At 37.1% G+C, this 13,555-nt stretch overlaps 1 protein-coding gene across 3 annotated transcripts in view; it reads left to right on the forward strand.

Moving 5' to 3' along the window:
* RABGAP1 (RAB GTPase activating protein 1) overlaps positions 1–13,555 on the forward strand; it is a 141,170-nt gene that overhangs the window by 55,601 nt on the left and 72,014 nt on the right. For all 3 annotated transcript variants that reach the window (XM_045846251.1, XM_045846253.1, XM_045846252.1), the window contains 3 exons: positions 965–1,139; positions 5,416–5,509; positions 10,219–10,369. In XM_045846251.1, coding sequence (XP_045702207.1) covers positions 965–1,139; positions 5,416–5,509; positions 10,219–10,369 — 420 coding nt within the window. The remainder of the gene's footprint in view (positions 1–964; positions 1,140–5,415; positions 5,510–10,218; positions 10,370–13,555) is intronic.

A 13,555-nucleotide genomic window follows, 5' to 3' on the forward strand; every position in this document is an offset into this window, starting at 1 on the left:
ATATTGTAAGAATCCTCTGGCACAATTTCAAGCATACCGACATTTGCAGCATGGGGGTGCTGGAAAGAGAAGAGAAAGAGCAAGAAATTGGAAACCTATTTGAAAAAATAGTGAAAGAAAACTTCCCTAACTTGGTGAAGGAAATAGATATGTAAGCCCAGGAAGCACAGAGTGTTCCAAACACAATGAATGTAAAGAGGCCCACTCCAAGACACATAATAAGTAAAATGCCAAATGTTAGGGAATCTTAAAGGCAGCAAGAGAAAAACAGTTACCTACAAGGGAGCTCCCATAAGGCTGTCAGCTGATTTTTCTAAGGAAACTTTGCAGGCTAGAAGGGATTGGCAAGAAGTATTAAAAGTGCTGAAATGCAAGGACCTACAACCGAGATTATCCAGCAGAGTTATCGAAGGACTGATAAAGAGCTTCCCAGACAAGAAAAAGCTAAAGGAATCATCACCACCAGACCAGTATTACATGACATGTAAAAGGGTCTCCTTTAAGAAGAAAAAGATTAAAAAATATGGACAATAAAATGACAATAAATACATATCTATTAACACTTGATTCTAAAAAAAAAATGAACAAGCAGAACAGAAACAGAATCATAGACACAGAGAACATTTCAGTGGTTACCATATGGGAGGGGAGTCAGGAGGATAGGTGAAAAAGGTAAAGCGATTACAAACTGCCAATTGGTAGTTACAGAATAGCCATGGGGATGCCAAGTACAGCACAGGGAATAGAGTAGGCAGAGAACACATGTGTGACCTGTGAACATGGACATGTATGGGGATTACCTGAGTGAGTGGGGTGGGGCTTGGTAAAGGGGTCCAAAAAAACCCCCCCCAAAAACCTTGGGGCAACTGTAATAGCATAATCTATAAAGTGTAATTTTTTAAAAAGGTAGTGTTCTATTAAAGAATTATACTGCTTCATAAAATAATATTTTTTCATCTTCAAGATAAAGCAAAAGGAGAGAAAGAGTAACACTGACACGTTATACGAAGTTGTGTGCTTGGAAAGTGAATCAGAAAGAGAGAGGAGGAAAACTACAGCCAGCCCCTCGATCCGCCTGCCACAGTCCGGGTCTCAGAGCTCAATGATACCGTCTCCTCCGGAAGATGACGAAGAGGAAGGTAAATTGAAGGCAGGGCTTCGGTTGTGGTTTGGGGTGGAGGACAGTTTTATTAGGGAATTGATAATGTGACATAACACAGTTCTTTCAGTAAATACTCATGACAGTCTACTATATGCAAAGGACATGGGAGATCAAAAAAAGATTACTGGGTTTTGCCACACATGATGGGCTCCTGTGTATATTGCACACATACATTTTTGGCCCAAACTTTCAGGAGAAAAATCTTCCATTTTAATTTTTTAATTCAATTATTTATTTATGTTTAAATACTTGTTTTTTGTGTTAAAAAGTAATTTTAGCATTAATTTTTGAACATACAGATATTGCTTTCTAGGGTTGCATTTTTAACATGTGAGCATAAATGAAAGAATTAAAAACATTTACGTAGATACAGAATTAGTATTGCCCATGTATAATGCGCATCCTTATTTTTCCCTCAAAAATTTGGGCAAAACTACATTGTACATGACAAAATACAGTCACTTTGGACCTTCTTTAAGATAATTGTAATCAAGTTTGACAAAATGAGACTTACATTTAGTTCTTCTTTAAAGAGGAATATTCACTTGAATATTCACTTGAATATTTCATCTCATTGGCTCATTTTACAGGGACAAGTTCACTTGCCAGAAGTGGCTTCCACTTAATGACCCTGTCACAAAATATACAATTTATTTTAATACACAAATTGATACTTATGCATCATTGAGTTTTTACACTGATAAACATTAGGAATCAACCAGTTGGGTTTTTTCCTCTTTTTTAATGGTTATATCTATGAACTAATATGTCAGTCTGCAGATACCTGTTAACAGATACTACATAGCAAGGAGGGAAGGAGCACAGGAAAAGTGAAGATTTGGGAGGCATTTTCTAATTTATAATTTTGTACCAAGGCTTTATTTTTAAGGGTGGAAAAGCTGATTATGCTAGAAGGTCATGTGAAGCATGTGTCCATGGGATGTTCACAGAAGTGTTCTAGAAACATAGAGAAGAACCCATTTTTTATTGTGGGAAGAGTGGTGTGGGGCGTACAAAGGTTAGTTTTTGAGCTGGGACTTGGAAAGTTTAGGGAGAATTCAGCAGGGCTGTCTGGGCTGGTTTGGGCACTCCTGGCTAACAAAGTACATTAACAATGGCAGAGAGGTGGCAGGAATGATTGATTGGGTTAAAAGAAATAACAGTCATGATTATATGTACTTTTTTCAAGTTTAGAGCAAGTTCTAAATTCCTACTTCCCGTATTCTCTATAATTTCCACTTTTCCTATGACTAATCAACTTAGAATCATTTATTAGTAATATTAATGGCCACCAATTACTAGATACTTAATATGTGGTAGACAGGGACTTTGTTTACAAAATAAAATAATACTCCGTTTATGTAATCCTCATAAAAACCCTAAAAAATAGGATTCATTGTTATTCTTATTTCGCATATAAGGAAATGGAATCTCAGAAAAGTGTACTTGTCTGTGGTCACACAACTAGAAAATAGCAGGGAGGATTTTATCCAGGTCTCTGAGTGAAAGGTCTAAGCTCTATTCTGTTATCACTTCTGTGCATTTAGTTCACATAAAGCATTTTGAAGTGCAAAGAAAGCACATGTATTGTTTTTGGAGAAGTCACAGAGACAACTTAGTCTCCCTGCAGAGCTCGTTCAAGTCCTGTGTTAAAACTGGGAAAGGTGAACTTGTTCCTGCTACCTGAGATTATCTACACTGTTTAACTGGTGGTCTTCGACCTGACAAAGCAAGTAAAAGTTTACAGAACTCTCCTATACTTAGGTTCAGCAATAAAAACAAACCAGCAAAAAACTGAGAAAGACGCTGTTTCTTATGAAAACAGTGAATGTTCAAATCTTCACAATAGAGATTTTAAAGAGCATCTACCAGTTACAAAGAAATTTGGGCCCAGCTAAACGATAGCATTAGGACAGACATCTAGTTATAGTATATACTAAGTAGTAGGCATAGATGTTTTTAAAAGATTTTATTTATTTATTTTTAGAGAGGGGAAGGGAGGGAGAAAGAGAGGGAGAGAAACATCAATGTGTGGTTGCCTCTGGTGCGCCCTTTTCCCAACTGGGGTCCTGGCCCGCAACCCAGGCATGTGTCCTAGACTGGGAATCAAACTGGTGACCCCTAGTTTGCAGGCCAGTACTCAATCCACAAAGTCACACCAGCCAGGGGAGATTTTTAAATACAATCGAGGGGATTCAGAAGGCCTATACTGACTATTCATTAGGGAGCCATAAGGACTAAAGGCATCATGGGAGAATCAGGGAACACCAGAGCACGAGCTCTGTGCAGGAGGAGAGTGTCCTTTTTTGCCCCACATTTTTTCCCTCGTGTATAATACAATTTCTGGTATGTAATACCATGCTAACTGGGGCTGGAGAAGACTGTGTAGCATGTCATTTTTAATTCCCTCTAATCTGGTATACAAACCAGGGAAACAGTCCCATTGTGATCTCTTTGCTCCCTGAAAAGAAATGGCTGCAACCCCCTAGAGTGGCTCCTTATTCAAAAGGCATTTGTGCTTACAGGGCAGGAAGTCAGCAGTTATAAAGAGGGAGCAGGGGGTTTTCAGAAATATCCTGAGATTGCCTGCTCACTCCCCACCCTTAGGTGCATGGAGTTCTAAACACAGATTTCAAACTACTCCTATTTAGATTTGTTGAAAGCATCCAAAACAGAAAAGAATTTTGTAAGATAGATAGGTTTTTAGGGTAGCTCTTTAAAGGAATTGTCACCTCTTGTAAATTTTAGTACATTTTTGAGGCTACCTTCCCCGAAAGAGTTGTAGTATATTGACATTTTAGTGTGTAGAGAATTAGTTGAGGCGTTAGAAAGTAGGACCAATTTTGGCAGAATAGTAAAGTACAAGTTTATCTTAGTGCCCTCGAGACTTTCTCTTTTTCCTATTCATCCATCCACAGAAGATGTCTCACATTCAATGTGACCCCTTCCCTATCTCACCATCAAAATTGATGATAATGCCCAAGGCAAATGAAAGAAAACTTAATAGAAGATACTTTAGTAAGTATCATGGATTTCTGAGTCTTTAAAAAAAAAGGCAGTTTGTAATGTAATCATCAGGTGTATAAAACTCTAAAACTTTGTTTAGGCAAGTTAAACCAGAAAATGTAGAAACAGCATTGGTGGAAAACAAGTGCTATTGTACTCAACCACTGGAAACATAAATTGGTAAAACCATTTTGGAAGGCATTTAAGTTTCAAAACCCTTAAAAGTATGCTTTTTTTTTTTTTTTAAATCCAGGAAGTTCACTTCTGGGCATATACCCAATGAAAGCAACAAGATATGTTCATCCTGATTCTATTTGTAGCAAAAAGTTGAAAACTCCCCAAGTGTCCAACAAAAGAGGATTGATTAAGGAGATACTGAGTCCTTATTTCCCCCCGCTTTCCCTACACTTTTCAGGGTCTTTCACAGCCTTCACTGGTGTCCTTTTTTTTGATGTCTTTCCATGTTTTATAATCTTTAAATTCACATTTGAATTTACTTTTCCTAATTACTTGAATTAAATTTGAAATGACTCATTTTAGTCCTTTTTAATATTTTTTTGCTTTCTAGTTTAATGTATGCCATTGTTGGAAATTTAGAAAATCATTAAAACATAAAGGAGAGAAAAAACACATCATGAGAAAATATAATTCCATTGTGCAGAGGCAATAATTATTAATATCTTGGTATAGTCCATTCCAAACTATTTTCTATTTTTTAACATGGATTAGATCATAATGAAGATTTAGCTCTTGATGTTTCTATATTGTCTGGTATTTTGCCATACCATTATGTAAACAAATATAGACATGCAATTACATTGTAAACACGTATCATAATTTATTCAGCACATCTCTGCTCTTCTGTTGTTGGGCACTTAAGTGGTTTGTAATTTTTTCAACTGCTGTAAATGAGACTGCTATATATTTTCATGCACAAAGCTGTTTGCTTTGGAAAAGGAGAGGGAACATACCATATTTTGAGTCCTATCATTTTATGATTAAATGATATGTCTCTTTAGTTGACATAACATGAACCTACATGGAAAGCAAGAGAATGAAAAAGATTACAGCAACATTCCATGTAGGACCATTTTTATTTTCTTGGTATTTATACCTATATCCTAAAGAAGAGAAATTATGCCTTTCTGCTTCAGCACGATCATTCAAATTTGTTCTTTTTCCATGTCATTCTTTTAGCTAGCATAGTCACCTCTGTTATCTTTTTGTGTTTGTTTTGTTTATGAAAGATAATGATGAACCCCTCTTAAGTGGATCTGGTGATGTATCCAAAGAATGTGCAGAAAAAATTCTTGAAACATGGGGAGAACTGCTATCGAAATGGTAAGTTATAATAGAATAATGCTCCTTTTCACCTGCAATTCTATTATGTTCAGTTTGGGAACCAATAATAGAAACCTAAGTGTGAATTTCATGTTCTACATTCTGTTTTAGAAGTCTACGAGGGTATTAGTGAAGATCGGAAATCAACATTTAGAATGTCAGAAACCTAATAAATTCTCATTGCTGCAGGAAATATTTATTCAGAGATGGAGTCCATAGTGAGAATAAATAGGGACAGAGGTCCTTTATGTGAAAGAGGTTAGGAACCACTGACTGTTTAAGATAAGACACAATAGTTAGATAATACGCAATAATCAGTGAACTACAGAGGACATTCACACAACACATGGAGCCACAGATGAGACCCCAGCTGGGATTTTTCCTGTGTTACTTAAGGTGACAGAGCAGAATGTTATAAACATGGTATATATTAACTGCTCTACCAGTTATTTTTCCTACTAATACTTGTTAAATTCAGGAACTTTTATCAGCTCAAGAGATAGGTTGACAAGGTGCCCTGACCTTTGTGGTTCAGTTGGCTGGGTGTCACCCCACTAAACGAAAGGTTGCCAGTTAACTTCCCTGTCAGGGCACATGCCTGAGTTGCAGGTTCTGTCCCCAGTTGGGTACACGTGAGAAGCAACTGATTAATGTTTCTCACATTGATATTTCTTCCCCCCTCTCTAAAGATAATAAATAATGTCTTAAAGAAAGAGAGCCTGACCACAATGTTAACAAGCACTATCCTATGACCAGCAGTTTCAATTGGTGTGTCACAAGAATTTTTAAAACATGCAGTACCTGCCGTGGCTGGTATGGCTCAGTGGATTGAGTGCCAGCCTGTGAACCAAAGGGTCATTGCTTCCATTCCCAGTCAGGGCACATGACTGGGTTCTGGGCCAGGTCCCCAGTAGGGGGCACACAAGAAGCAACCACACATTGATGTTTCTCTCCCTCTTTCTCCCCTTCTCTAAAAATAAATAAAGTATTTTTTAAAATACTTGAAAAAGAAAAAGTCACTAAATTTAGAAAAAAAAGACAATACCTATTTGGTCAAAGGCACTGACCTCTTTTCTCTCAGATTATCAAATAAAAAAATGACAACAGCCAACACAACAATGGCCGTCCAGTGTGAAGGAATCAAAATTATACTTATTTTTTTTTGTTGGGTAGGCAAAAAATTTTGTTTTGGTGTGTTAGAGTTTTAGTAATTGGTTTATATGTGCCAAGGTTGATATTCGCATCTGTAGACTGTCAGAAAAGAATACACGACCTTTAAGTATTTTATCAGTGAAACCAGAGACACTCAGGTAAGTCAGCTGGGTGAGACATTTATGCAGTTTCCTGTTTCCTCTGTGTAGGGTGTCAGAATATGCTGAAAAAAATAGCTGAGCTTGAAAGTGATCGCTTTGCTTCTCTATTTCAGAGTTTCTGATTATTAAGGTTGTCATATAAGTACCCCATAGGCCTACTACCTTGGGATTTGATTTTTCTCAAAAGTCTTAACTGTTGAAGCCTTTCACTCTATTCTTAGTAATACTGTGTCTCAGCATTTTAAAAAAACTTCATGCCCTTAAGGGATAGGACTACAAATGGGCATCATCTGCTCCCAGCACTCTCACAATGCCTTACACTTTTGGTAAAATGCTCTTCACATTGGGAAATGTCAAATGTGTACAGGAATAAATGCAAGCCAAAGTACAGTTTGTCTTTCCGTAAGTGGTTTTAATAAAGGAACTCTGCAAAAGCCCCTCAGGGGAATAGTTCTCATTTATTTTTTCTGTTCCTTTAGCAATCAGGAGACAAACCTGCTGATGTTCTCGTCACAATTATATTTTCAGTTCAGTGACTTCGGAGTGTTTGTACTGCTGCTGGCAGGAATTTTATCTGTATAAAAAGGTTCCTGCTCTAAAATAGACATGTAATTGAGTCTTGAATGGTTACATAATAGGATATTTAAAATCATTTAGATACAGCAGTTAGATGCTAGATTTCATTTAATGAACTTGCTTTTTATACACTTGCTTGGAATTTGTTTTGTCATCAAGCATTATTTATTAGTTAATTCATTTAATTAAGTTATGCCCTTCTTCTGCTCCCTCAGGTATATTAATTGAGTTTCCATCTGTCTAAACTGTCTTCAGAGTGTTTAAAACTGTTTTTGCTGGTTTTAGTTATGTCTTCAGAAATAATAGTACAGTTTCTCCTCAATTCTGTCAGTTGTATTTTTTTATCATGATTATATGTGTTCTGTAGGTAGGAGGTATCCCAGTGTTATGGAGTTGTAGAGCCTGGTAGACAAGGCTTCAAAGACTGCCTTTCCTACTTCCAAGCTGTATGGTCTTGTCCAGGCTGTCTCGGGCAAGTCACTTAACTCTTCTGAGTCTGTTTCTTTATTTACAACATCCAAGCCTATAAAACTGCCATTCAGAACTACTGTTAATTGAACATAATGGATGTTGTAGTAGTATTTATTACTAATGAGCTATATCCCAGGCACTGTGCTTTCTCAGCTGTCATAGCCCGATGGACTAGTATCCATTTTTACAGATGAGGAAACTGGCTCAGTGATGAAGTCAGCAGCTCCAGTTAGTGAATGGCAAGCCCGGAATTTTTAACCCCATCAAAAACCATCCCAAAAGCTGGTTTATTTCACTCCACATTCGATTTTAGTGACGTTGTTAGTAATAATACCTTTGAGCTCTAATTTTCTAAGTTCATTTTAATGTGACTCTTAGTGGGTAAGAGAACTAATGTCAATACAGAATAATATGGTTAGTTAAAGTTAATGGTATCAGTGACATAAAATTATTCTGAAAATTTTACCAATATAAATTAAGCTAAGATTAGCAAATAAACCTAGAGGTAAGTCTATATTTTTCTGTAAAGGGCCAAATTCACATACATTAGACTCTGTGGCCAAATAGTTTCCGTCACAGCTACCCAGTCCTGCTGTAGTGGGAAAGCAGTCGAGACGATGCAGGAACAAACAAAAAGGCCTATTTCAGCGACAGTTGATTCATAGAAACAAGTGGTCGGCAGGATTTGGCCCATAAGCTATAGTGTACCAATCCGTGCATTAAGTAGCAGAACTGCTTTTGTTCTTTCTGCTGTCAGCTCTTCAATTTATGTATGCAAGCTCCAGCAGAAGTAAGGCCTGCTCGAGTGGGGCTGGTGGGATAATACTGTGGGTGTAATAATTTATAGTTTTAATTTGAACATTTCACCCAAAATGTCATATGGTGTGCTTGAGTGTGATAGTGTTACAATACAGATACAATATAATACAGTTATATGCTTACGATTTTGTAATAAAAAAATAAAAAAGGGGTGTTATTTGTGCAGGACCATGTGTGTGTGTGTGTGTACGTGTGTGTGCACGTACATGCATACATATGTATTTTTTTTTCCCTAAGCAAAGACAACACTGTATTGAATTGTCTTTAGCCCTTGCATTAGGGTACTGGCATCACAGAATTAACCATTTTTAAATGTGCTGTGCATTATTCTGCTACAGTTATGGGAACATCTGAGAAAAGTCTCAGACCTTTTTATATTTTGATAGTGGTCATTCTGTGTCAGAACCTCTGTTTAAATTGGATAGTCACGGGAGACTTCTGACAGGATAGTTCTCATGTCGGAAGCCTGCTTTGTTGACTCAGTAATGGAGGCTTTCAAAGCACAAAGCAGGTGTGATGCAACAGATAGAACATTTATTGGTCTTGGAGTTTGTGGACTACCTCAGTTATTTAATTGACTTCCCTGAATTTTTTCCTTCATTTGTAAAACTGGAGATACTACTACCACTTACCTCAGATGCTTGTTACAAGGATCAAGTAAGATTGTATGCAAAAGCACTTTCTATGTTATTACCAACATTTCAAAATAAGGTTTATTTCCTCCACTTCATAGATGAGATAGATGAAGTTCAAATACTTTAACAACCTGTTTTGATGTTACAGTATAGTAGAAACTCTCTTAATCAGCATAGTCATTCAGAAAAGTCACTTGAAGGAAGCATTCATAAAAGCTGCTAGAAACATTTATTTTTATATTATTTTAAATCTTAATTTTCACTGAGAGTGTGTAAGTACAGTGTGCCAATTTTGATTCAGGGCCAAGTGCTTGTCTTTGGCTGTGTGCCCACTGATGGGAATTTTGCTTTGTTTATCTTACATAAGCCACAACCATAAAGCTATGGTTTCCAGTTTGGCTTTCTGTTTCATTTTTTTAAAAAGTAGAACAATAGTTTGAAGATACTTAGGAAGTAGTCAGATTGCAGAATTCTTTCTTCCACCCAGTCTTTTTTTTTTTTTTTAAGATTTTTTATTTATTTACTGCTAGAGAGGGAAGGGGGAAAGAGAGAGCGAGAGCGAGAGAGAGAGAGAGAGAGAGAGAGAGAGAGAGAGAAAGAATCATCAGTGTGCGGTTGCTGGGGGCCACGGCCTGCAACCTAGGCATGTGCCTTGACTGGGAATTGAACCTGCGATGCCTGGTTCGCAGCCCGCGCTCAATCCACTGAGCTATGCCAGCCAGTCTTTTAAAGTTATCTTGGCCACATCTAGCTGAACAGTTTTATGTTTGTTTGTTTTTTTTACTAGTATATGACCTTTATTAAGTGTTTGTAAATCAGTAATTTAGTTTTCATAAAAACAATACTCTTAGAGAACACTTCTTTTATGGACTCTGGACTCTGGCTTTATTTTTAGGCATCTCAACTTGAGTGTGAGGCCAAAGCAGTTGTCATCCTTGGTAAGAAGCGGTGTTCCTGAGGCTCTTCGGGGAGAAGTGTGGCAGCTGCTGGCAGGTTGTCACAACAACGACCACCTGGTAGAAAAATACCGAATTCTCATCACAAAGGTAAGGGGATGATGATTCAGCTTCACCATTAATACTCTTAGAAATTTGTTACGAGAAGATCATTGTGACTGATTTCCAAGAATTTTTATAATTCCTTTATCTAATACAAGAATAGAACTTTTATACTGCTAGCCCAAAGGTATTTCTAGTCTTGGCACAAAGGAGGAGAAGGCCTAGGTTTTCTCCCTTGACTGACTTCACCTCTGGCAAAGGATGTCCTTTACCATTGTGTACCTAAGTCCTTTTTCACAGTAATTGCATTCCATTGCATTTTAGTTAGATCAGTTGTGCTTTGCAGTATGTAAACACTTTCTTTTGTTTATTTTAATCCCTTTCACATGTCACAGAAATGGACTCCTGGTAGGTAAGGCCCACTTCTAGTTTCTACAGTTGGAAGAATATACCGGTAGTTCTGTTATCTTAAACCATATTTCCTTTTAGTTCATTTCTCTAAAGTGAAGAATTCTCACATTTTATAGTATTCCTTTTTTAAGTTTATGCATTCCTCAGGGTTTTGCAAGTGAAGTAACAACTATTCCTTGTACAAGCATACAAGAATTTAAAGTAATTTTCTGCAAGGTTAGGCAATGCCTTTATAACTATGTTATTGGTTTTAATTTTTGTTTTTGTTTTCTCAAATTCTTGAAATATTTATATTTAGGAGGCAGTTTTTCCAATGGTATGCACATCCCAAACTTGGCCTGTGAATAAATTTCTCAGAACCCTCAATAATGTATGTGACTTTTTCAATGTGACAAAAAGTGGGACTTCTTTTTAAAAATCTATTAACACCCTATAAGAGATGAATAGTACCTCTATAAAATTATTTAAAGACCTTTAGATGGGAAGAACAGCATTTGAACATGATACTGAATCTTTTCTTACAGAAAATTACACTGATTTGCTCAAAATACTAGTATTCTCATCTTATTTCTAGACAGATTTTTTTTCTTTCAGGAACTAATATTCTGATTCCCTCTATTATGTTGATATAACTGTTTAACCAGCATCTGTTGAGTACCTGTATTACAACCATAATGCTGGAGCTAGGAGGTCAAACACAGAAGCATTATCTGTCATGCGGTAGGCATGTTTCATACAGTAGTATGAAAACGCACAGTTGGAACTATCAAAAGTAGTGACAGATTCAGCTGGGAGAACAGGAGAGTCTTTATCAGAAACATAACACTTAAGATGGGTTCAGAAGAGAACTCCCAGGTGTGGGAGGACGGAAGAGCATTGTGCTCGGCGTATGAATGGAAGACGAGGGTATGTAATGTGTGGAGCTGGCAGAGCTGCACCTAGTTGATTGGTGTACCCTTTATTGGAAATCATATTTCGAATGCATAACTCAGTTGTGCCCGTATCTTTCTAGTTCCTCTTTTGAAGTCTTTTGAAATGTTCGGCCAATTAAAGGTTTTTCGTGTGGCTCTTCATGCAGATCATTTTAATGACATGAAGTATTCCCCTTTTCTGGTGGCATGAAAATGGTGATGTCTAGGTTTTTGTTTGTTTGCTTCAGATTTTATTTGTAGAGAGAAGGGAAGGGAGGGAGAAAGAGAGGGAGGAGGGAGGGAAACATCAGCGTGCGAGAGATTTGGTCAGTTGCTTCTTGCCTGGAGGACCTGGCCCGCAACCCAGGCAGGTGCCCTGATTGGGAATCAAACCGGAGACCCTTGGTGTTCACAGGCTGGCGCTCAATCCACTGAGCCACACCAGCCAGGGCAGATGTCTTTTTTGAGTAGGAACTTGATAATTACATGACATTGAAAAGATCAGCTATTCACAAAATCTGATATATTTGATTGTTTTATATGTTCTTATGTCATGTTCTCTATATTTCACATTACACTTTTACTATCATGTAGATGGCTAGAACCTAAAAAGATTTATAATGATGTATATGTTAGTTTCAACTGCTGGTAGATGATCAGAAAATACAAATTATTTAACTATCATAATATTGGTGAAAGCTTTTTTTATTGTCTTACAGTACAGTGTTATTTAATGCAAATTGGTATTGCTTTTAATGCAGGCATACAATCATGCAGCATGTACTTTTCTGTATCTTTTTTTGCTCATCCATTTTTGGCAGTGTATCAGTAGCTCTTTTTTGTTTTCATTATTTTAATTGCTAAGAGTATTCCATTGCACCAGTAAGCCACACTTATAAAAAATGTATTCTGCTAATGTAGATATTTTCCCCTATTTTTAGCTATTATGAAGAAAGTTGCTTATGAACATTCTTGCATATAGGAGGTGCTATGGTCTGAGTGTTTGTGTCGCTCAAAATTTGTATGTTAAAACCTAACCTCCAAGGTGGTGATATTAGGAGGTGGGGCCTTTGGGAGGTGATTGTGTCGTGAGGGCAGAGCTGTGGCGATATGGATCAGTGCCTTTATAAAAGTGGCTCCAGACAGATCCTTTGCCACCTTCCACCCTGTGAGTACCCAGCAAGAAGTTGACAGTCTGCAACCCAGGAGAGGGCCTTCATAGGAGCCCAACCATCTGGCACCCTGACCTTGGACTTTCAGCCTCCACAACATTGAGCAATAAATTCCTGCTGTTTATAAGTCATCCAATCTGTGGTATTTTGTTACAGCAGCCCAACAGACCAAGACAGCAGGATTTGTACATAGTATTATACACATGTAGACAATAATGCTTACATATGTATATATATCACAAATTTTTGGAAGTTATTTATTTTGGACTTGGGTTCTTTACTGGATATATGCTTTGTGTTCTGAAATTTCACATGTAATATTACCCTGGAGGTTTTCTTTGACTTAGCTTCTTCAAAGACTAAACTTAAAAGAGGAGAAAAGAATTACATGATTTATAGAGTGAAGGCCAAAAAAAATTAACTTGCAAACAAAACTGATAAAGCCTTTGTCATAATTTTCCTTTAATTGTCAAGCCTGTCTTGTAAGGAGTATATATATGAATTTTTCCATGTGGCTTTTGTAATCCAGAGACAAGTGACCTTTCAGTAAATACCAGGTGTAATTACTATTTCTGTTTTAAAAATGAGAAATGGTTTCAATGATGCTTAGTAATTTGCTTATAGTCACTCAGCTAGTAAACAGATAATAGAGGAAGTAAATGATAGAGGCAGGATTTGAACTCAGGACTGACTCCAGAGCTGGTCCTTTTCTGTTACCCTCCCTATCTGTCTTTCCTTGA

The sequence above is a fragment of the Phyllostomus hastatus genome, unplaced genomic scaffold, assembly GCF_019186645.2.
Source record: "Phyllostomus hastatus isolate PE091 unplaced genomic scaffold, TTU_PhHast_1.1 phas_contig_495, whole genome shotgun sequence".
NCBI lineage: Eukaryota > Metazoa > Chordata > Mammalia > Chiroptera > Phyllostomidae > Phyllostomus > Phyllostomus hastatus.